At 46.0% G+C, this 25,602-nt stretch overlaps 1 protein-coding gene across 7 annotated transcripts in view; it reads left to right on the top strand.

The window, feature by feature from the left end:
* Positions 1-25,602, top strand: part of MIS12 (MIS12 kinetochore complex component) — a 32,071-nt gene extending 6,469 nt beyond the window's left edge. For 2 of the 7 annotated variants that reach the window (XM_068268517.1, XM_068268518.1), the window contains exons 2-3: positions 7,832-7,948; positions 24,850-25,602. In XM_068268517.1, coding sequence (XP_068124618.1) covers positions 7,930-7,948; positions 24,850-25,541 — 711 coding nt within the window. In that variant the 5' untranslated portion in view covers positions 7,832-7,929 and the 3' untranslated portion in view covers positions 25,542-25,602. Of the gene's footprint in view, positions 1-7,831; positions 7,949-11,116; positions 11,325-24,849 lie in introns of all 7 variants that reach the window. The other 5 variants (XM_068268522.1, XM_068268523.1, XM_068268519.1 and 2 more) reach the window with 4 other exon arrangements.

Genomic DNA, 25,602 nt, shown 5'->3' with positions numbered 1-25,602 from the left:
TCCGCACCACACCACACAACATGCACGCAGTGGAAACTCTTCCACTGGCGCGCATGTATTTCAGCACACCCGCGGTGCGATGCGGCTATGTAGCCACATCGCACTGCTCCTAGTGGAAACGGGCCCTTTGGGAACATTTATCAAGAGTGGCTGAGATAAAATATTGGTAGGTTCCACTCATCCTCCACGACAGAGACCATGAAACTGCCTTGCCTATTCAAGGGACAGGAAGCACAATCAGTTTAAAAAGGACACTCCCACCTCTCAATGCTTTCCTGTCCCTTGGGATAGGAGGAAGCAGGTCTTCCTGGGCTCTATCGAGTAGTCCAAGGGTAAGTGCAGCTGTTGTCTCACCTCCAGGGGCAGCTGGAACGGTGTATCCTGGGGAGGCAGGTGAGGCAGCGGCGCCCGTGTGTCTGGCGTGTGGTATCGCTGCCAGGCGCCCATCTGCATACCACCAGACCCTGCTGTTTGGGCCTAGTATGGCGGCATTCTCGTTGGCCTGGAGCGGGCGGAGATTGCCCGCATCTGCATCACTTCCGTCGGATGTGACGTCAGTGGAAGTCGGAAGTGTGGTACACCAGGACGCCGGAGGGAGTACCTGCGTTAAGCCATTATAAATTCAGAGGCCTCACAGTGCACATGGTCTTACTGAGGCCTCTAGAGACCATGAGTGAACTCTCCTCTCAGGGCGCAGACCTTCCTCCATTACCACTATCTGGAGTAAGTCTAAAGGCTATATGTAGCCATCCTATGCATATCTTTTTAGGATGTTGCTGATAGCCATTCCTTTTGTGTGTTATGTCTTTCAGGTGGTTGTTTCTATAAAAGCCATAGAAAAGACTCCCCATGTTGCCAAGTGTGGTATTTGTAAAAATAAATTATCCTCCTCTTATAAGAAACCCCTTTGCCATTCATGTACTGCTTTTGTGGTTAATCAGGAAAATGCTGATACTTTTAAAGTGATGTTTAACACTTTTCAATCAGAACTCAATAATACTTATGTTGTATTGAGAGATAATTTAATTGCTCAAGCTTCCTCAGTTCAAACTGTTCAATCAATTCCTGCATCAGGTGATTCTGATAAAGCAGGTACTTCTAGTGTGCAAAGTGTGGAATCCTCTTCTTCCTCATCAATTCAGAAGGAGGAGACTCTGCCAGGATTAGCTGCATGCTGGTTTCCGGTGTGATTCAGACACTACTGCAGCCAAATAGATCAGCAGGGCTGACAGGCAACTGGTATCAGTTACCTCCCTGGTGATATGAGTCTTCCCTGATTTTAGGTTTTTAAAAGCGGAACAATTTTCTTCATATGCCTTTAGACCCTAGAAGCAGGGAAAATTCAGGAGCTAGTCTAAGTTTAGGCGACCCAGCAGAAAACCTCTTAGGAAATTCCGCTAATGTGATTGGCGATAGGTTGTAGTAAACCTGCTTCATACTGTAGTGTGCTGTGTTCCCTATGCGGGTTCCTGCTGGGTCCCCTAAACTAGACTAGCAACAAAAATAGTAACAGAGAGATCTGTAGCAGCCCTGCACAAAGACACCTCCCCGGGATCCAGCACTGCAATTTCTCCTCCTGTCCTCCGGGTGGTGCTCTATCTCTATGATGAAATCGCTGTCTGTAGTCATGTGACAAATGGCGATCTCATCCCAGGCATCAAGAGCCTCCAAGATCTGGAAGAGTGTCTAGTTGCATAGGAGGTGAGTTACAACTGCCACTGCGTTCCTTCTGCTTCCTAATACCTCCTAGTGACTACCCTGAGCTAGGCTAGGGATTACCGCTCCTTTTTTTTTTTTTTTTTCTTTCTCAGAGCCTGGCACGGGATTATATGTATGGCAGCCTCCATATACCTTTCACTTTGTGTCCTTTAAAAATGAGGCTAAAGCCTGGTACACGCTTTCAGTTATGATTGGCCAATTGCTGACTTTTTTTTTTCTTTTTAAAGATAATTTGTATTGAACAATTTGTCAATTTACAAAAAGTCCAATCCCGAACACACCCAAAGGGCCCATCATCATAGACGTGGCACATAACCAAAGAAAGTTCATAATTTATACATTGATCAAAGACGGAAACCAATCCAGGTAAACGTTATATGCCGTCATTGTTTAAGACACGGTAGTGTATTCATAGATTACAAATTACAGGTAAAAATCAGCCACATTAATGTTAATATGTGAATTTGGAACAACTGAGCCTGCATCATCCACCCACATGCCACATACCTTGTCAAATTTAGGATGATCATTGACCAATTTTGCCACCTGTTTGTAGTGTAATAGAGGTAAAATTGGTTACTGATTGTCCAATCAATTGAAAGTGTGCAGCAGGCTTTAGAACCTTTCAGTAATATTGATGAAGAGAATGAGTGGGCCAGCTGATGAGAAGCAGACAATTTCTGTAACTGTGGCCTAACTTATCAGTGGTAATTGCTGTGAATCAGTGGCTGTTGCTGGCACAGTGATGGCTGTTACTGACACAGTGGTGGCTGTTACTGACACAGTGGTGGTCTGTGACCGTTGCTGCTTCTGGCACTGTGATTGCTTCTGCTTTTTGCACAGCGGTTGCTGCTGCTGGATTAATGGTGACTACTGATGCTATTGGCATAATGGTAACTCCTGTTCCTGGTACAGTGATTGCTTCTGCTGGCACATTGATTGCTCTTGGCACTACGGTAAGTGCTGCTGTTGGCACGATGGTAATTGCTGCTGCTGCTAGTACTATGGTAACTGCTGCTGGCACAGTGATTGCTTCTGCTGTTGGCACAGTGGTTGCTGCTGTTGACATAATGGTAACTGATACTGCTGGTACAGTTATTGCTTCTGTGGGCACAATGGTAATTGCTTCTGGCACATTTTTTTGCGGTTGACACAATGGGAACTGCTGCTCCTGGTACAATGGTAACTGCTGCTGTTGGCTCAATGGTAACTTGCAGCTGCTGCTGGTGCAATGGTCACTGCTGCTGGCACAGTGGTGACTGCTGCACATATAATGGTAACTGCTGCTGGCACAATGGTAATTGGTAACTGTTGTGGAGCTGATCTAGTTGAGGGAACCCAGCAAGCAACATTATCCAAGCCACCAACCTAATAGATTTAGCAAAGTTACACAAGCAGAGACATTAGCTATAGCGAGTGCTGTGCTCAAAAAACAGCAGCAGGCAAGAGTCCTAGTGTGCAATTTTAGTGTCAAACTAATCGGTGGTCGTGACCAGATTTGTGAGGTTTGCCACGATTTATTGCGGGGAGCGGACCTAGAGTGAGGTTTCCCGCTGGGTCCCCTCGACTAGACTAGCTCCACTGCTGCTGGCACAATGGTAACTGCTGATACACAGTAGTTGCTGTTGGCATAAGTGTGACTGCTGCCTAAATTTGATGCTTCTCTATGTGCATTGTTAAAAAGCCTGCCAGAGAAAGCCACACCCTTTCTATATAAAAGACTCGTACTTTCTTCATTCACGATCCAGCCTGTGTTCCACCTCTCCCTCCACTGCTCTTCCTCACCACTTTCGATAGACTCCTGTGGTAGTAGTTACAACGGGACTTCAATAACAATAGGTCACTGGAGTCCATTTGTGGACATATTTTTTTTTTTTTTAGTTTATACTTCAACCAATTTTTGTAGTCCTATTGTATCTACAGAGAGCAAATCGGGGTGAGGCAAATCTGCAACACATGCACAAGGCTAGGTAGTCTCTCTTTCTCTCATATTACATAGAAGTGGTAAGATTATGCAATCAAAATTCAGCTGGATGCAAGAAACGTCAGATGTAAGTGTGCGTGGCCACACAGTGCATCAGGTGCTGCGCAACCCCATTGATACTCCATGGGTTTGAAGATAGAACCTACCGTCAAGCATAAAGTAGTTGTAAGATGAGACAAAGTTGAACATTTCCAGTAGGAACTCAATAAACTCAGATCTCACTGTGGTGGTCGAAAGGAAGAATCGAGTGGCACTGCAAGTGTCTTGATGGCTAATATTTGTGTATAAGGTTTTCACATCAAGTTAGATCAGTGAAGTACCTGAGGTAACAGTCATGATTTAGTTTGATTATGAGGTTCAAGGAGTGTTTTATGTAGAAATCAAGTGAACAAATGTCTTCCTTCAAGAAAACACAAATTAATAAAGTTGCACCCTTTTTCAACTAAGCTCGCAATGTTGGAGACGATGTTTCCCTCCCCCCCCGGTGGCTGTTCTTTACTTTCATGCACTTTAGGCAATAGGTAAAAGGTGCAAGTTACCATCTTTTGTACCATGAGTTTTTCTCTATGAGAAAACACCACCCTTCTTGGCTCATCCAATAGGTGATCAAATTCTTTCTTGTTTTTTTTTTCCATTGGGTTGCTGGATAGCTCTTTGTAATATTTCTTGTTGTTTACCGTAGTTGCCTCCGTGCCTCACTCACATAGGCCCAGTGCACACCAAAAACCTCTAACATCCACAAAACTCTATAGAGGTTTTTGAAGCAGATTTTCAGAGCAATTCTAGGCATGTTTAGAGAGGTTTTCTAAACATGCCGAGCGTTTTTGTGTAGCACATTTCATATATTGTTACAGTAAAGCTGTTACTGAACAGCTTCTGTAACAAAAACGCCTGGAAAACCGCTCTGATCTAGCGTTTTTCTAAGCGGTTTGAGCTTTTCCTATACTTTGAGGCAGAAACGCATCTGCAAATCGCAAAAATGCTGCAGGAGCCACGTTTGCGGTTTGCTAAAAACCTCAAGCCACTGGTGTGCACCATCCCATTGAGATACATTAGCCAAGCGCTTTCACAGGCGGCAGTGGTTTTGAAAACATTACCAAAAACGCTTTCTGTGTACCCAGCCCATAGTCTTCAGAAGGCCGCAGGATGACACATTTCTTGGAACCTGAACCTCTCAGTTAAAATAAGTCTATTTACAGATTACTGACATTATCATGCAGAAAATAGTGTATTTTTCTTCTTTCACACTTTTAGATGTTAAAAAAAAAAAATAAAAATAAGAAAAGCTCTCGCTGCATTGTAATGATACTTGGGCTGTGTAAATCCTGCAACTTAAAAAAAAAAAAAAAACCACGCACGCACGCTTTAAAAATCTGAACGCCTATGAGTCTGGCAGGTCATACTTAACTTTGAGTTGAGGCCAGGAGATCAAGGCCCCATCAGACACCACGTCATTGATAGTGTGAATCCCCCTAGATCTCCATATCCGCCAGACCACAAACTCCAGGTGAAAAGTCTTCATTGTAAAACAAAGATTCCAAAATAGAAAAAGAACCCCTTGGAGTTGGCACCTTATTCAACAATTTTTTAATCATCAAGGACTCATTTATTGGGAAGAAGGTAGAATTTGGGCCTAAACAGAGTTTATGGGTCCATAAACGATACTTAATAGGGAAGGGAGAGATGAGTTCTTGCTCTAGGTCTACCCATCTGACTGTACCTCTAGGAGAGGACCATTGGAAGAGCTGAGATAGTCTTGCAGCATAATAGTAATATAAGATGTTGGAAGCACCCAGACCTACCTGAAGTTTGTGGCGGGCCAGGTTCGTATATTTAATACGGGGTCTGCGCCCCTCCCATATGAAATTGGTAATTCTAGATTGCAGCATGTCCACATCTCTTCTAATTATCTTAACAGGCAAGGCTCTAAAAAGATACAATATTTTAGTTAGTAATGTCATTTTAACTGCATAAATACGTCCTTGCAAGCAGATGCGGTACTGCTGCCAATCCTCAAGTAATCTGTGAAGTTTCTTAACCATAGGTGCATAATTAAGTTTGTAGAAGTCTCAGAGATCCTGCGAGATCGTAACCCCAAGATATTTCAAGCCGTTAGGTCTGCATTTAAAGCCAAAGGAGTGGGAGGGGGAGGCCTGTTGTGATTCAGAATGACCAAAGGGGATCGCTTTAAAATTTAGTGTTGTTAATTTTGAAACCTGAGTGGACACAGAACCGTTCAATCTCAATAAACAAGTTCGGGATCAAAATCAGGGGATTAGATAGAGTAAAAATGGTATCATCAGGAAGAGGGCTGTTTTAAACTCCGACCTACCAACTACTACCCCAGTAACGTCCGGAGAGCGCCTAACGCTGATAGCCAGTGGCTCAAAACATAGAGCAAACAACTAAGGGGAGAGAGGGCACCCCTGCCTTGTACCATTCTTAATAGGGAATGAGGAAGAGGTGATGTTACATACTGTGGTCGTGGGATTAGTATAAAGACATCTCATCCCGTTAAAAAATTCACCCCTGATTCAGAATTTTTGTAAGATCAGTCCGAGATATATCCAGTCCACCCTGTCGAACACCTTCTCCGCATCCAAAGAGAGGAGCAGAGAAGGCGCTCGACCGTGCTTCATCCTGGCAACTAGACCGATGATCCTACGAACATTATCTGTTTTCTGCCTACCTGAAACAAAGCCTGTCTGGTCCGGATGGATAACACTCGGCAGCAGAGGATTTAATCTATTTGACAAGATCTTGGAGAAGATCTTGACGTCCATATTGATGAGGGAGATAAATCTATAGTTAGTTACCTCGGCTGGGTCTCTAGCAGGTTTAGGTATTGCGACTATAGAAGCCCCCCCCTCAGGATTTTATTATAAAAGGACAGCAGTTTCGGGAGCTAATGCTTGTTTAAAGGCTTTGTAGTATGAAGCGGTGTATCCATCTGGGCAGGGGCCTTAGATGACTTGAGTTTTTTGATAACTGATGGGACCTATTTAGTTGTGATTTAAGATTAGGCTGTTGTTAGTAGCAATCTTAGGGATAGGGACGTCGTTTAAATATTCCTGTATCTTTGCTATTGGGGTGAGGAGTTTATCCGTAGTGGAGCCATCGTACAAGCCGGCATAATATTTCTGAATTTCCTGAACTATGGAGGACGAGTCGTGGGTCAGAGTACCCAAGCTATTTCTAATAGGGTGAAGTCTGTTCAGGGTGAGCCGGTTACTCAGCTTCCTAGCTAACATTGTGTCTGGGTTATCACCTTTTTAATAAAATTTTTGAGAGGTCAGGCGCATGGCTCTATCAGCCTTTTGGAATAGGAGTGATTTCAGCTCGGTCCTTAGTGAGGTTAGCTCTGAGAGAGACACTGAAAGCATCACCTTAGCATGCTGAAGCTCCATCCGCCTGATCTCGTTTTTAAAGAGAACCCGAGGTGGCATTGCATTATGCTAGTGGGGCACAGAGGCTGGTTGGGCACACTAACACCAGCCTCTGTTGCCCCATCGTGTGCCTCAAAGACCCCCCTGCTCGCCGCTATATCCCCACAGTGCTGGCGACGCGCAGCTTGTCGCCAGCACAATGATTACCCTAGCGCTGTCTGTCAGCGCCGCTCCGCCGCCTCCTCCACATCGCCGCTACCCGCCCTTGTCCCTTCCCTCCCGCTGATTGGAGGAAAGGGACGAGGGCGGGTAGCGGCGATGCGGGGGAGCGGCGCTGACAGACAGCGCTAGGGTAAACATTGTGCTGGCGACGCCCTGCGTGTCGCCAGCACTGCGGGGAGTATAGCGGCGAGCAGGGGGGTCTTTGAGGCACACGATGGGGCAACAGAGGCTGATGTTAGTGTGCCCAACCAGCCTCTGTGCCCCAGTAACATAATGCAATGCCACCTCGGGTTCTCTTTAAGCTCTACAATCCTTGCCATCGCTAATCTACTTTTAGTGGAAGAAATTTTGATCAGCTCCCCTCTAATAGTGGCTTTGTGAACTGCGCACCGGATTCCCTGAGAAGCGTCCCCTTCACGATTAATACTAAATAAAGAGGTGCTTTCAGAGGCTATTTTTAGTTGAATCTCCTGGTCTACCAGTAGAGATTCATTAATGTGCCACGTGCTTTTGTGTCTAGGTGTCGAGGAGGATGATTGCACGCTTATGTAAGCATGGTCTGATTATGAGATCTCGGAATGGTCCGCTTTGACCACCTTGGAGAGGAGGGTCGCATCCATGAGGACCAAATCTATGTGTGAGTATGTGTCGTGCGGGTGAGATTAAAAGTTGTGCCCTCTCTCCCCAGGGTGAAGCGCTCTCCAGAAGTCCCAGGTACCCGTATCAGACAGTCATCTAAGAAAGCACTTCGGGGGGGGGGGGGTCAAAAGCGACCTTGGCCTCCATCAAGTGAGGCATTAAAGTCTCCGGACATTATGAGTTTGCCAGCTCTGTTGGATAAGGTTTTAGAGGTCAATTTAGAGAGGAAGGGGCAAAGCCCTTCAGAGGGGGCATAGACAGCCACCAGAGTAAGCAGTAACCCATTTGAGTCCCCAACTATAATCCGATAACGACCCTCACGTTCTCTGAGAGTTTTATGCACAACAAAGTTGTCTCTTATGAAGGATTATGGCCACACCACACTTCTTCTGAGGGGCGGTAGCGTAGTAAGCCTGGGGTAGTGTTTATGCCAGTATTTAGGCTCCTTTTTGTGAACATAGTGTGTTTCCTGTAAAAAGATTATATCAGCTTTGGCATTCTTATAATACTGACATGCAAGACGTCTCTTCTGAGGGGCATATAGGCCTTTCACATTATGAGTGATAATAGTCATAGGGGCAGAGAGATCTGGAGAATTAAAGGATACCCGAAGTGACATGATGAGATAGACATGTGTATGTACAGTGCCTAGCACACAAATAACTATGCTGTGTTCCTTTTTTTCTTTCTCTGCCTGAAAGCGTTAAATATCAGGTATGTAAGTGGCTGACTCAGTCCTGACTCAGACAGGAAGTGACTACAGTGTGACCCTTACTGATAAGAAATTCCCCTTTTTATCTCTTTCTTGCTCTCAGAAGCCATTTTCTGCTAGGTAAGTGTTTTATACTTGGAATTTCTTATCAGTGAGGGTCACACTTCCTGTCTGAGTCAGGAATGAGTCAGCCACTTGCATACCTGATATTTAACTCTTTCAGGCAGAGAAAGAAAAAAAGGAACACAGCATAGTTATTTGTGTGCTAGGCACTGTACATACACATGTCTATCTCATCATCTCACATGTCACTTCGGGTATCCTTTAACCTCCCTGGCAGTAAGCCCGTGCTGAGCACGGGCTATGCCGCCGGGAGGCACCGCTCAGGCCCCGCTGGGCCGATTTGCATAATTTTTTTTTTTTTTTTGCTACACGCAGCTAGCACTTTGCTAGCTGCGTGTAGCATCCGATCGCCGCCGATCCGCCGCTATTCCTTGCGGCGCGGCTGCCCCCCCAGACCCCGTGCGCTGCCTGGCCAATCAGTGCCAGGCAGCGCTGTGGGGTGGATGGGAGTCCCCTTTGACGTCGATGACGTCATCCCGCCCGTCGCCATGCCGACGGGGGAAGCCCTCCAGGAGATCCCGTTCTTTGAACGGGATCTCCGATCGCCGCCGCTGTCTCACTACATGAAGAAATTTTTTAAAAAAAAAAAAAACACTACTTTGCTGCCCCCTGGCGGATTTTTTTAGGACTTACGAGCTACGTAGCGTTGATCGGGGGGGGGAGGCCCTAGAGCTGCGCAGCCGCACTCGCGTCAATGCGGTCTGTGCAGCCGTGGCCTCCGGCGGCCATATTTGAGGAGGCAGGAGAGCCCAACCCGGGCCTTGGGGTCAGGGTCCGGCCGGGGGGAGGATAAGCAGCGGGGACCCGGCGGAGCTGCCCGGATGGCGTCCTCCGTGCCTTCAAACTTCATCCAGGTACAGACTTTTTTTTTTTTTTTTTACTGATTTGGGCGCGTAAGTCCTTTAAGGGGACACATGGTATGTACCTAACTACTATGCCATATATTAGATACCACATGCTACCTCACCTATATACTGTCTACATCTAGCTAGCTATATTCTATATTTCCTATGCTCTGCCCGTTGTATACAGAATTTATGTACTACACACCAATTATACTTTATTCACTATAAATAATGGGATCAACAGCGCTCAATTGTCTGCACTTCAAAACCTCAATGTTCTCAACAATGAGTGCCCCCTTTAGTTCACAGCTCACCGGATCCAGTGGCCAGAATAAGTCCGCCAATGGAACTGGAATGGCTAATGCAGTGATTTATACTTCTACTATTTATACGACTGCTCATTATGCAATTTTGGTATTAAGGGAGATAATTTTGTGTGTAAAGGGAGATGAAGCTACAGATTAGTGTATACTAGATAGTCTAAAGGGGCCCATACACCTAATGATTTTCCCGCTGATATACGGCATCGATGGTGGCGTTCGAATGCCCGACGACCGACGCAATACAGAGGGTTTACATTACCTGTTCCGGCCGGAGCGGCTCCCCAGGTCTCTGCTGTCTTCTCCTCTCTGGTCTGGTCTCCGTCATGCTTCACTTCTTCCTGCCCGGCAGGAAGTTTAAACAGTAGAGGGCGCTCTACTGTTTAAACTTCCTGCCGGGCAGGAAGAAGTGAAGCATACCGGAGACCAGACCAGAGCGGAGAAGAAGACAGCAGAGACCTGGGGAGCCGTGCCGGCGGAACAGGTAATGTATGCAGGGGGGGGGGGGGAGCGGCGGCAGCACCACCACCACCACCACCACCACAGATTGTGAACGGTTTCAGGCTGAAATCGGTTCACAATCTGTTTGCAGTAAGGCAGCCATACGATCCCTCTCTGATCAGATTCGATCAGAGAGGGATCTATTTGTTGGTCGAATCTGATGACAAATCGACCAGTGTATGGCCACCTTTAGGAGCATAAGCCCAAACCCACCTGTTACACACATATTCCCCCCCCCCCCCCCCCCCCCATATGCAGTGTCATTATGTTACCTTGTAACTGTTCTAATGTTTGTGTAAAGGGCAAGCAGACTTGTGAGTAAAGGGAGATACAGGTGAAACTCAAAATTTTAATATCATGCAAAGGTTCATTTTATGCCAGTAATTCTGAACCAGACAGAGACCATTTAAAGGCTTAGGAACCATTTGCAGGTGTTTTGGATTAATTAGATGATTAAAGTCTGACACTTTAAACCCTAAAATATTGACCCTTTTCACAATAGTCTAATGGTCTGAGATTTTGATTTTGGGGTTTTCATAAGCTATAAGCCATGATCATCAAAATTATAACAAATACAGGCTTGAAATATATTGCTTTGCGTGCAATATTAGTTTTACCTTTTAAGTTGAATTACTGACGTAAATGTCGTATCCGCCTCTCCGTAGCCCATAATGAGTTGCTATGACAATGAAACGTGTTGGGAGGAGCTACATAGCGGCACGGTGAAAATGGACGACAGCTGGACGAGGCTACGTCTATAGATGCTGAGGTGTAGTGCTATCGTTTTGTACTAGCGGTGGTTGTACTTGAAAGCGGTTGAGCGGTGAACTGCACATGATCTGGCGGAGGTGCCCACGAGTAAGTCAGTTTTCTGTAAGTAAAGGTACCAGTGTGTGTCAGCTCTCTGCAAGCCCTAAGCTGCAGTTTAATTGCTGTTTTGGGTGGAATTTGTTTTTGGTTTTAACTACTTCACCCCAAAGGTCCGGCCTTTCCTGACCCCAGACACTGCCAAACTACTTGTCCATGCCCTCATCATCTCCCGCCTGGACTACTGCAACTCCCTCCTGTCAGGCCTTCCTCAAAACCGCATCACCCCCCTACAATCCATCATGAACGCAGCAGCCAGACTAATCTGCTCCTCCCACCGCTCTGTCTCCACTACTCCCTTAACCACCCTGGCGTTCTGATTAAATCGCCAGGGTGGCTGCGGGAGGGTTTTTTTTAAATAAAAAAAAAACTATTTCATGCAGCCAACTGAAAGTTGGCTGCATGAAAGCCCACTAGAGGGCGCTCCGGAGGCGATCTTCCGATCGCCTCCGGCGCCCAGAATAAACAAGGAAGGCCGCAATGAGCGGCCTTCCTTGTTTTGCTTATATCGTCGCCATAGCGACGAGCGGAGTGACGTCATCGACGTCAGCCGACGTCCTGACGTCAGCCGCCTCCGATCCAGCCCTTAGCGCTGGCCGGAACTTTTTGTTCCGGCTACGCTGGGCTCAGGCGGCTGGGGGGACCCTCTTTCGCCGCTGCTCCGGCGGCGATCAGGCAGCACACGCGGCTGGCAAAGTGCCGGCTGCGTGTGCTGCTTTTTATTTCATTAAAATCGGCCCAGCAGGGCCTGAGCGGCAGCCGCTGGCGGTGTTGGACGAGCTGAGCTCGTCCAGACCGCTCAGCTGGTTAAGCAAATCCCTTCATTGGCTTCCAATTCACTTCAGAATCAGTTTCCAGATCCTATGTTTGGCATACAAATCCATACACAAGTCCTGCCCAACCTAATATCTCTGACCTGGTCAGCAGATATACACCTGGCCGTCCACTTCGCTCCTCCAACAACCTCCTTTTAACCACCCTACGTATCTCGCACTCCCATGCACGACTGCAGGACTTCACTAGAGCTGCCCCCATCCTGTGGAACTCTCTCCCACTGCCCATCAGGCTCGCTCCCATCCTTAACACCGTCAAAAAAAAAAAAAGCATTAAAAACTCACTTCTTCAAGGAGGCCTACATCAACTCAACACTGCCTTAATCCTTTCTGCCAATAACTTCTTGCTACACCCCCTCCTTTTGTGTCCCCAACCCCTCCCTCTAGATTGTAAGCCTTTGGCAGGGCGCTCTCCCCTTGTGTATCATACTTGACTATGTGCACTTTACCCAGAATTTGGAACTGGTAATTTTTACCACTACCACTCCAGTTTATGATCTGGCATTGTACTACTGTCTGCATTGTGTTGTGTATCTTATTGCTATTACCTGTATTGTTGTATCTGTTGTCTATTACCTGTATTGTTCTGTCACCCCTGTTATCATTGTCTGTAATCCTATTATTTGTACAGCGCTGCGTAATATGTTGGTGCTATATAAATCTAATTAATAATAAAGGGGTTTTTACCCTAATGGACGAGCGATTTTTTTTTTTTTTTTTTTTTTTTTTTTTTTTTCCCTTCCCCTTTCAGTGCTCATTCTTTTCATTTGCCAATAGCTTAGTCACTACTAATCACAATTAAATGATCTGTATCTTGTTTTTTTTCACCACCAATTGGGCTTTTTGGGGTTATTTGTTTTCAATAATTATTACTTTTTCTATGCATTTTAAAGGGAAAAACAAGGAAAAAATAAAACTATAGGGGATGAAATTGGAGAAATAGTGTAATATAAACACTGCTACTGTGCATAAAACCCACACATTTTATCTGCCTATTTGTTCTGGTTATCATAAGATTTTAATTATGTCCCTAGTACAAAGTATGGTGACAATATAGTATTTGGAAATAAAGGTGTATTTATTCTATGGTGTGCTCCCCCCCCCCCCCCCCACACTATTTTCACGTGCACGGGAATGCGGGCACGCACACAGTGGCAGCAGCACCGTCTGACTGACAGGAAGCGACTACAGTGTGACCCTCACTGATAAGAAATTCCAACTATAAAACACTTTCCTAGCAGAAAATGGCTTCTGAGAGCAATAAAGAGATAAAAAGGTGAATTTCTTATCAGTGAGGGTCACACTGTAGTCACTTCCTGTCTGAGTTGGGACTGAGTCAGCTGTCGCTGTTCCATCCAGGCTGTGGCAATGCAGCAGAACAGGAGCCGCAGCTGAATCAAATGGTCGCGGCTCCTAGTGGAAATAAGTCCTAAAGCCTCATACAAACGTATGAGGCATGTAGCCTGTCAGGGATTGGAAATCAACCTCTCAGGTGACATTGCAAGGCAGAGGCTTTACAGATGGAGGGGCACACAAGGAATGCATATTGGCAGGAGGCGGATGAGTGGAGAGAACAATGCTCTCTGCGGAGCTGATCGCTGGCTGAGGCGTCACGGGGGTTGCTGTGTACACTGGATTCTCGGTAGAGGAGGTCATTATCGCCCACCTTGGCTGAGTTTCAGCATGTGTACACAGCATAATTTTAGTCTATTTAAAGAGAACCCAAGGCAGTTTTTACTAAAGATAATAGGACATAGAGAGAGTTCTATGCACAATGACATGCCTCTGTGTCCTTCTGTTGCCGCCACCAGTTCCCCCTGAAAAATAGCGCTAGGCTAGCGACAATCTGATTGTCGCTAGCCTTCTGTTTACCTTGCAGCTTGGCAATCATTGTCCTCCTCCACTGAATGGCTCCCCGCCTCTCAGCTTTCTCCAATCGGAAGCTAAGCCACGACCCAGGAAGTACTATTTTGGAGGCAGCTGACAGAGGCAGGGAGCCATTCAATGGAGGATGCAGGAGAGGCGGAGGGGGACACTGATTGACAAGCTTCCAGGTAAACAGAAGGCTAGCGACAATCAGATTGTCTCTAGCCTGGCGCTATTTTGCAGGGAGGACAGCAGAGCCCGGGGGGACTAGCAGTGGCAATAGGACACAGTCATGTCATTGTGCAGAGAACATGCCTCTGTCCAATCAATCTTTAGTAAAAACCGCCTCGGGTTCTCTTTAAGGGCCCTTCTACACGTGTGCGGTGACAGTGCCTGTAGCTGCATCCCCACACCGTAGAGATCAGTAATTATATGACTCTGTGCTACGGTGTGGTGACAGGGCCCTCCATAGTGCGCATGCACCCATCCCCCCGCTCAGTGACGTACTCCCTGTAGGGCAAGAAGTGGTCCGTGCATGCGAGCAAACTGCCATGTCATCGCAAGTGGTGCGACAAGCATATTGATGTGTATAGGAAATAAAACCATGTGCATTCCACTATGGAATTCAAAGTTTGTGATAAGCACAGGGATGATAATTTTAATAAAGCGTGCCAATGTAGCAATTTGCTGTCAGTGTATAAAGTATGTTTCATTGGGGGGGGGGCAGGAGGTACTTGGTAAAAACAACAAAACCATCCTGTAGTTTGCAAAGAGAAATTGTTTATTTTTAAAAAGCATTAAAGGGAACCTGAGGTTAGAGGAATAGGGAGGCTGCCATATTTATTTTCTTTTAAACCATACACATTGCCTGGCAGCCCTGCTGATCCTCTGCCTCTAATACTTTTAGCCATAGACCCTGGACAAGCATGCAGCAGATCAGGTACTCTGACTCAGCTGACTCAGGTTTTGCTGCATTAGCCATGTGCTTTTTCCAGGGATTTGACTCGCACTGCCAAAAGATCAACAGTACTGCCAAGCAACTGGCAATGTTTACAAGGAAATAAATGACAACCTCTATATCCCTCTGACCTAGAGTTCCCTTTAACTACTTGCCGACTGCTCCACGCCAATTGGCGTGAGCAGTGCGGCAGCCCCAGGACTGCTCCACGCCCATTGGCGTGAACGGTCCTCTTCTATGGGGCTAGCAGGAGATCGCGCGCACCTCCTGCTCGGGGGGCAGAGCTCCGCCCCGCCTTCAGTCTCCGTGCGGCGATCGCCGCTCAGAGACTGTTAAACGACAAAACTGCCGTCTGTTAGGGCAGTACAGCGCTGCGATCTAAGGCAGCGCTGTACTGGGGACAGCCGTGTGACACAGCTGTCCCCTCCAGAGTGTCGGCGGTGATCCGCTGTCATAGGCTGAAACCTATGACAGCCGATCACAATGATTGACCAGCAGGGGGGGGGGGGGGGTGAGCGGGGTATTCAACAAGAAAAAATATATATATACACCTTTTTATTTAAAAAACAAACAAACAAAACACTGGAGGGGATGATCAGACCCCACCAATAGGAAGCTCTGTTGGTGGGGGGAAAAGGGGGGGGGGGGGGGAATCACTTGTGTGTGCTGCGCAGCCCTGCAGCTTGGCCTTGGCTGGCGGGTTCACCTCTGCGATTGGCTGCTGCAGCGGCTGGGAGTACCCGGAAGGGGCGGATCCCATACGGCCGCGACGTGCAGCGAGACGGGGGTGAGTTTATGGCTATACAATGTTATATATATGGAGCTAGGTATGTGCCCCCCACTATTGGCCTCTGACGAAGCAGGGGGACCTGCGAAACGGCTGTCAGGCCGTCTTTTTGTACCTCCATGTGCCTTACTAGACTGTACCTGTTGGAATAAAATTTCACTGAAGCATTGAGACTGGTGCCAGACCTGCTTTTCTTCTCCGCTACACATCGTGATATCTTACCAGGTAGAGAGCACAGTCTGCTCGGTAACCAAATTCCGACTGCCACCTCCAGTCTCCTTCGAGTGCCAGTCACCTGTAACTTCTTTATCCATAGCCTTAAAGCTGCAGTGGCACTATTAAAAAATGGCCTGGTTTAATACCGCGGTCCTCAAGAGGTTAAACAATTTCTCAAGAAGTGGCCTGGTGCACAAACTACTATTCCTACAATTTTAACATAGTGTTTTATCAGGAGCACACACAGAAAACAAAGAACACTTGTTCTGCTATAGCTGCTGTAAAGAAGGGGACTTCTGCTGGAACTTGCATAACTGAAAGGGGAGATGAAATACCAGTTCAAAAACCTGGGTTGTTACTTTGTTCCTTTCATCCATGTACGTTGCAGTGCTAGTCCCCCCCTTCATATTGGATTTTAAGAGCAAGCATCCTTTGTTTGTGTGCTCGCTACATTTTATGTATCCATAATTAAAATGTATCCGACTTGCCATGAGCACTGGTTACATTTGTGAAGATTGGCTGTAAATGGGCTAATCAATTGCGCTTCCTATATAGTTTTGTTGGCCTAATTCCAAGCTGCATACAATTTGCGTTACATTAAAGTTTACATGCAGACCGGAATTATTCACATCTTGTTGCCCATCTCTAACTTGGTCAGATTGCCAGGCACCTGTTCCACAAGTAACATGGATTGCTCACATCTTTCACCCTTGTACATCTCTGGAACTTAAAGGAATACTATCGATACCCAAGTATTCTAAAATGACAGTGTGCAAATAATGTCTAAGTAGCTGTGTAAACATTTTCCTACTTTTCATGTTAAATATCAGAGGCAAAAGCTGTAATTTATTGAGGGTAGGATTTAGCTATATTGGGACAAATCAATTGCAGAAGGGATGTCTGCTTCAATGCACAGCCAGAGTTGTATATCAGACTACAGAGAGCAAATATCAAACTGAAAGCAAAAACCGTATGAAAAGCTGTTACAATTAGTTACATTTCCTCTGCTCTCTTCAGACAGGCCAGTCAGAAACACAGGACACAGAACCTGCAGCTGTTGGGAGCTCTCTCTCTCTTGTCACACACAGTTACACATAGGGCTTGATTCACAAAGCGGTGATAACTCCGTTATCACGCCTAAAAGACTTTAGGCGTGATAAGCCGTGCACTGCTGAGTTAGCACCGCTTTTGCTCTTTATCGCGCGCAAAGTCCCGCGCGCAAAGTTTTGCGCTCGCAATTCTGCGCGCAGCGCCCATAGGGTTTAATGGGCACATCGCGCGAAGTGCGCGCACAAAAGTTTGCGTGCGAGTTTCATTTTATCACGCCTAAACTGAGTTTAGGCGTGGTGATAAAGGGCTTTTCACAGGCGTGCAAACACTTTGCACCGCTTTGTGAATCAGGCCCATAGAGTTAACTGATCAAGTATGAGGGGAATTTCCCCTCTCCTCATGGCTCAGTCAGCAGTTTTGGTCAGTAAAGATTGAAAGTATTTTGCTAACAGTAAACAAAGAAGTTGCTACTAAAATGTATACACCAGTACTTAGCAGCACTTCCCAAACAATTCCTGTGTCAATTGAAAAAAATATGTGAATCGATAGTGTTCCTTTAATGAGGTCCCATGCGTTTTCATACATATTACATTGAAGCCTATTTTTAATATCTGCAGCTTGAGGTTCCTGTCTGCTGATACTGGAAATGTCCTCACACGTGAAAGAGATATTTTAGAGGTAAAATACACAGAAAAACACAAATTACATTTTATATGCACATTGCAAAAGCAGTTTTATTGCTTTACATACCTGACACAGCACAAAAGGAGAGAAATGCGGTATGCAGCACTATTGGAATCGTGGTGCATCACATTGCATTAAGCTTTCTGTGAGTGAATGTCACTGCACATTGAACGTGTTCTAAAAACAAGCTACAGTGTGAATGAACCCTACGGTTAGGGACCCACTATGAGCGTTTTGGTGGCAATTGCAACGTGCTTGTGATTTCCTGGATCATGGAAGTGCAGCGATTTCACCACTATTTGGCGCTCTATCCACCGCTACCGATGATCGCTCCCAAAATGCTGCAAGTGGGACCGCCCCCAGATGGGTCCATTGGTGTAGTGGTTTGCAGATGAGGCTTGTGCACACATCCAATTTTAATTTGCCAGTATTGCCACTTCCATGTAGTAGAGTATTTACCTAAGGGCTAGTTTGCAGTGCTTATTTGTGTTGCAGTATAATTCTGCATGTCATCTCACTTACCATAAACTCTATGGGCATTTTCATAGTACTGTGTTGTAACTGATCGCGCTATTCTAATTCGCTGCATGCAGGCTTTGATTTACTGTCTATGTTCAGTCTCCATCGCAGTTCACACTCATTATTATAACACTTGCATTATGCTACTGACCACTGTAAACCTAGCCTTAGAGGGATGCCTCTGGATTCTGGGGAGCGCAGCCACAAGAACAAATCTGACAAGCTCTTGTGTGATATGGCCAGTGTCTGTGCACAGCAACAGTGGTGGCGAGGAGGATATGGGAAGCCTCAGGGCTATCAGAGGCTTCACACTATCTAGGCGAGTATATCATTTTTTTGGTACTTATCCATTAGCCGGGCGCATCCGGCAGGTGGCGCTAATTACTATTCCCCCTCCAGGCCGACATGGATAGTAGGGAAAGATGTAACTCTGGTGGAGTTTTGTCGCCACCTGCCGGATGCGCCCGGCTAATGGATAAGTACCCATTTTTTTGTTTTGTTTTTATCGGCCGCCTCGGGTTCACTTTAATCTAAGGTGTGTGTGAATCTTTAGACCTTGCACAAGTACCACTGCGTCTCTGCTCTCTCTCTCTATTATCCAGTTTATGCATTGAGTGTCCACATTGTGAATCAGTTATTACTATATAGTTTCTATTTTTTTTTTATTTTTTATTCCAAAATCATTTTATTGAAGTATTTTAACCACTTCGCATCCAGACCTTGTTTTCCCCTTATTGACCAGAGCAATTTTTACGTTTTAGCTATGTCCCTATTTAATCAGCCATAACTTTAGCCTTACTCGTGACACCTAAATGATCTAGGTATCGTTTTTTTCAGGACAACCTAGACTTTCATTGGCGGGTATTTTATCCCTAGACCAAAAAAGTTTTCTATGCATTTTAATGGGAAGAAAAGGGGGGAAATGAAAAAAATGCATTTTTTTCTCAGTTTTTATCAATTCCAGTTTAAAAATAAAAAGTACCACAGGAGATAAAAACATGTCACTAGTATTATGTCTCCCAGTATTGATAGCAAAATGTGTCCCAAGTATCAGACCCCCCCCCCCCTTATAGCCAGATGTGTCCCCAATATCAGTCACCCCCAGTATAGCCCAATGTGTCCTCTGAGTTTGGCACCTCCTAGTATAGATAGATAGATGTATCCCCAGGATTGCTGCCCCTCATGTGTCCCTAGGAATAGTGGTCCCCCATTATAGCCAGATGCGCCCTCAGGATTTGCAGGTGCACCCAGGATTAGGGCCCCCACACCATTATAGCCAGAACTGCCCCCAGTATAAAATTATACATTTGAAATAAAAAATATGTGGCCCCTCATACTTTATCCCCCCCCCCCCCCAGCTGCACATTTTACCCCCCACCAAGGGTCCACACACCCCCATAAGACCCAGCCAGATGCCGCCCCCCCCCCCCCCACACACCCAGGCAGCCCCCTCGGTGGCCAGATCGCTATAAAAAATAAGAAAGCAGCCTGGCTCACCTTATCTCGTTCCAGCGATCAGCCCAAGCCTCCGATCGCCGCTCTGCACTGTGCCCTGTGATGCCGGTTACCGGGTCCCGGCTTGATGACGTCATCAAGCCGGGACCCGGCTATTCAGCATCACAGGGCTGCGTGCAGAGCGGGGATCTGAGGCTCGGGCTGCAGGCTGATCGCTGGAACAGGAAAAGGTGAGTCGGGCTGCTTTATCATTTTTTTTTTTTTTTAGCAGATCCGACCACGGAGGGGGGGAGATGAATGATCACGCTGTTTGCTACAGCGGTGATCGTTCATCCGCGGTAGGGTCACTAATTGGCTACAAGGGAACATTTTCCCTTTCACCAATTAGTATTGCAGCTGTTAGTGCCAGGAGGTGCGCTCTGAAGCGCACCTGTTCCTGCACAACAGGGCTGCAAGCAGGTCAGTATATCTACGTCGCTGTGGCTTGGAGGGTGCCACAGCTGACGTAGATATACTGTAGCAAAGGACAAAGTGGTTAAGTACAAGAGAGATTAAAATGTGCAAGTTTTCCAAAACTTCTTTTACAAGTGAAAAAGGTTGCAACATCGCAGAACAAAACCTCTATACAAATGAGAATCTATACACTACACATGGGTACATTCAAAAAGTGTAGCATGGCGGTTTCAAAGTAAAATACCCTTTATTTTATAAGTGTTTAGCGCCTAGCCTGAAATCCAATCCAAAGTAATACATGATTTGCTTCCAGCAGGTGGCAGCAAAGGCTCAGAGACCAGTTTACATAATGCTCACAGCTTATTTGAGTAGTGTCTGCCTCTTTCTGACCAAAATGGGTCATCACTGACTTTAGATATCAGTGCGATGGCTTTTTAGTGTGTTAAGGTATTGCAATTTTATATTGACTTTCTTGCAGAAATCTAGTTAGCTATAAACTATGCCTTTTTTAAAGCGTATCTGAGATGAAAAACTAACTAAAACAAGTAACTTGTCTATATATCTTATCTAAAGATTAGATAGCAGCAGCACGGTGGCGTAGAGGTTAGCGCTCTCGCCTTGCAGCGAGGGCTCTATCTGCAAGGCGTTTGTATGTTCTCCCCGTGTCTGCGTGGGTTTCCTCCGGGCACCAGAGTTTCCTCCCACACCCCAAAAACATACAAATAAATTAATTGGCTTCCCATACATTATTATTATTATTATTTATTGAATTTATAAAGCGCCAACATATTACGCAGCGCTGAACATTAATTTAGGTAACAGACAATATTTAGGGGTGACATACAGCAATATGACAATACAGGAATACAAGAAAACCAGATCACACACCAAAGTATGAGTACCAGGTAATGCTTAGTCAGTCACTGGATGGAGCATGGAGATTAGGCAAGTTAGGTTCACTCAGATGCATAGCATGGGTTCACAGTAATGGAGGTGCAAGATCAGGTAGGACACAAAAGGAGGATCCTGCCCAAAGGCTTACAATCTAGAGGGAGAGGTAAGGACACGAATGGTAGGGGACCAGAGTTCAGCTGTAGGTTTAGAGCACTTGTGAGGGGTAGTAGGCCAGAGTGAAAAGGTGAGTTTTGAGGGCTTTCTTGAAGATGTTGGAGGGGGCTGCCCTAATGGGTGGAGGTAGGGAGTTCCATAGTGTTGGAGAAGCTCTTAAGGAAGTCCTGGAGGCGTGCATGGGACTGGGTGATGCGGGGGGCGGTTAGGCAAAGTTCATTGGAAGAGCGGAGTGAGCGGCTAAGTGTGTACCTCTAAGTAAGATCGGAAATGTAGGTTGGACAGGTTTTGTGGACAGATTTGTAGGTCAGACACAGTATCTTGAATCTGATTCTGGACTGGATAGGAAGCCAGTGGAGGGATTCTAGGAGGGGATCTGCCGTGGTGGAGCGATGGGAGCAGTGGATAATTCTGGCTGCCACATTCATGATGGACTGCAGTGGGGCTGTTCGGGTCATAAGGAGACCAGACAGCAGGGCATTGCAGTAGTCAAGGCGGGAAATTATGAGGGCATGGATGAGGAGTTTGGTGGTGGCAGAAGTCAGGAAAGGGCGAATCTTACAGATGTTACGAAGGTGGAAGTTGCAGGACTTTGTGAGGTTTTGGATGTGGGAAGTGAAGGAGAGTGCGGAGTCCAGGGTGACACCCAGACAGCGGGCTTGAGAGGTAGGGCGAATGGTAGTGTGGTTAACAGTGACCTGCACATCTAGGAGGTTTGTGCATGGCCGTGGTGGGAAGATCATAAATTCCGTTTTGTCTAGATTTAGTTTCAGGAACCTAGTGGACATCCAGGAGGAGATGGCTGATAGGCAGGAGGAGACCTTGTCCATGGTAGTGGTGGATATGTCAGGGGTGTGGAGGTAGACCTGGGTGTCATCTGCATACAGATGATAGTTAAAACCTATGGAGGAGATAACCTTGCCAATGGAGGATGTGTATAGGGTGAACAGTTGGGGGCCAAGGACCGAACCTTGGGGGACTCCCACCGAGAGGTGGTTGGGGGTGGACGAGGACTCATTGAAGGCGGTCGTGAAGGAGCGGTTGGAGAGGTAGGATGAAAGCCAGGACAGGGCAAGATCGTGAATGCCCAAGGACTGGAGGAGTAGGGGATGATCTACTGTGTCAAAAGCTGCTGACAGGTCAAGGAGGAGGAGAATGGAGTATTTACCTTCAGCTTTAGCTAAGGCAAGGTCGTTGACCACTTTGGTGAGAGCAGTTTCGGTTGAGTGGGCAGGCTGAAATCCAGATTGGAGTGGATCTAGCAGTGAGTTGGCATTGAGGTACTGGGTCAGGGGTTTGTGAACCAGACGCTCAAGGAGTTTTGAGGCAAAGGGGAGGAGGGAGATAAAACGGTAGTTGGAGGGTAGCGAGGGGTCGAGGGAGGGTTTCTTGAGCAGGGGTAGTACAGCGGCCTGCTTGAAGTCTGAGGGGAAGGTGCCTGTGAATAGGGAGAGGTTGAACAGGGTAGTGAGGACTAGGGCCAATTCCGTGAAGTGAGGCTGGAGTAAATCAGAAGGGATGGGGGTCAAGGGGGGGGGGAAGTAGTGGTATGGGAAGTCTGCAGTAGGTGGTTGACTTCCTCGGTGGTAGTAGGAGTAAAGGATGTGAGGGGAGGATAGGGTGGAGGAGGAGTTGGTTGGGAGGAGGTGGGAGTTGGAGATTGGATATTTCCTGGCGGATGGAGACAATTTTGTTGGTGAAGTGGGTGGCTAAATCTGTGGCAGAGAGGGAGGAAACGGAGGGTGGGGGGGTGGGTTTAAGCAGGGAGTTGAAAGTGGAAAAAAGACGCCGGGGGTTGGAAGCTTGTGCTCCGATGAGCTTGGTAAAGTATTCCTGCTTCGCATGAGCAAGGGCAGTGTGGAACTGCAGCAGGTTGGTCTTGTACTGTAGGAAATCCTGGTTAAGTCTAGTTTTTCTCCATTTCCGTTCAGTGGCGCGTGTTTTCCTCTGGAGGTTTGCGAGTATGGGTAGTGCGCCAGGGTTGGGGGTTAGGGGGTCGGTTGCGGCGAAAAATTGGTGGAGCAGCTTTCTCTAGGGCTGATGAGAGAGTTTGGCGATACTGAGCTGAAGCAAGATTAGGACAGGTTAGGTGGGGAGAGTGGAGGAGAGGGCATGGAGGGGGTCAGCAAGGACACTAGGGTTGAGCTTGCGTAGGTCTCGCTGCCATCGACTGGGTGGGTGGGTGGGTAATTTGGAGGTGCCTTCCGTGAGGAGGTTGAAGGTGATGGTCTGAGGGTGGAAAGGGTGCGATGTCAAGGTCTGCAATGGTGGTGGATTTAGTGAATATAAGGTCGAGAGTGTGACCTGCAGAGAGATTTCAGGAGAGCTAACAGTTCATGAGAAGCTGAGTAAGGCGAGGAAAGCAGAGCAGGTGAAATGGAGTGTGGTACACTGGGAGGATGCATATTGCAATGCAACTTGTAGATGTTTGCAGACGGCAGAACATAAGAAAAAGTGCAGTAAACATGGTAATGGTCTCTGATTATAACCAGGAAGTTTCCAACCACTATACATACATACATACATACATACATACATACATACATACATACATACATACATACATACATACGACTATGATAGGGATTAGATTGTGAGCTCCTCTGAGGGACAGTTAGTGACAATACAATATACTCTGTACAGTGCTGCAGAAGATGTTGGCGCTATATAAATACTTATTAATAATAATAATAATAGTTTACACAGCAAATCTAGCTGCAAACAGCTTCAGCAGATTATGATTATTTCTTCCTGTGATACAATGACAGCGGCCATGTTCTGTTTGTAAATATTATACACAGGCAAGCTGATATGCATCTCCAGCCCTTAGCCTGTGAAAACCTAATTCCCCCTCCTCCCTCTTTCCCTCTTCCTCTGAAATCTCTGGCTAGTAACACCTTCTCCTCCTGCCCAGACTGAGCTCCCATAAGCCCTTGCTACTGTCTGAAAATGGCAAGGCACTCTGAAAAGCTGTGGGCGAGGCTTGTTTAGTTTATAGGGAATTAGAAACAAAACAAAAAAGTATTTGGCTTGAGGAATGCCCTATAAACTATATGAAAGGAACACAATTATGCAATGAGTAAAAGTTTTTATCTCGGATCCACTTTAAGTTGAAGTTTCTACAGGGGTTTCACAAATTTAATAATTTACAGCTCTGAGGCCATAGAAATTTGACAACTTAAAGTGGATTTTTTAATGTGTAATACATGTCAGTTCCATAATATACATTATATAAAAAATACTAGTGAAAATCTTGTTCTAGCCTGCAGTTGACGTGGAAGCTGCTGTGCACCCTACTCATACTCTGATATGCAAAACCTCTGGGCGTTGCAGGAATACTTAGTGTGCTCCTCTGTCCACATGTTGCAGCCATGCACAAGCAAGTCACAAATGACCAGCAATTCCCTCCGTTTAAATGATTTTACTTGGTTCAGGTCTACTTAAAGTGTTTTGTTTTGTCTATTGGCATTAGTGATGGGACCAAGGGAAGGGCAAAACAGTCACATCACTGAGAGATTCTGATATTTTACATTTGTAGTAGTTGTTTTAAAATTATATGCTGTTTTTCCTCCTTTTTTAATTTTTTTTTTCTGTTGCATTTACAGATATTTATTTTTATTTTATTTTTTTTTTGTCTTATAGGTTTGAAAATGACGTCTGTTTCTCCATTGTTTTATGAAACTCAGTATTTTGGGTTCACACCACAAACCTGCATACTTCGCTTGTACATTTCATTTCAAGATTATCTATTTGACATGTTGCTTGTTGTGGAAAGTGTCATCCTGAAGAAAAAAGAGAAATTCCCAGGGTGTGGAATAGATCGCTTTGATATCAGAGAGAGTACAAAAAAGTACTTATTCTTCATCACTGAACGCTTTAATCACCTATTTGAGAAGCTGGAAAAATGTCTTTTAGAACTAGTGCTAAAGATTCCCAGGAATGTTCTGCTGCCTGAGGATGTGGTGCATGCAAAGTACTCCTACAGTAAAGAGAAGTTTGAGGCTCTCCAGGGTGAAGTACAGGCATTGCACAGTCAGTACAAGGCAGAGAAAAATGTGACTCAGGCACTTCTAGCTGAACTGGAGGAGCAGAAAGCTGTGCAGGCGGAAATGGAAAAGGTTCTCTCTTGGTTTGACGGACTGGACAGAATTTGCAGAGAACATGGGATCATTGATCTGATGGAGAGTTTTGTGTTCATGGCTCAAACATCAAAGAGACTGCAAGTATCTCTGAAAGAAATAGATGTAAAACATAAGAACCTTGCACTGGATGTGACTTCCAGAACTCCTGTTCAACTAAGACCAAAAAAATCAAGCCAAGGCAAAGCTAAATGATACTGACCTATGATGTGCTCACCTTTTTTGTATACACATAAAATATACCTTATTTCACTTA

The sequence above is a fragment of the Hyperolius riggenbachi genome, chromosome 2 (genome assembly GCF_040937935.1).
Source record: "Hyperolius riggenbachi isolate aHypRig1 chromosome 2, aHypRig1.pri, whole genome shotgun sequence".
Lineage (NCBI taxonomy): Eukaryota > Metazoa > Chordata > Amphibia > Anura > Hyperoliidae > Hyperolius > Hyperolius riggenbachi.
Note: the sequence above shows the minus strand (reverse complement) of the source record. Positions and strands in the feature narration are given on the sequence as shown.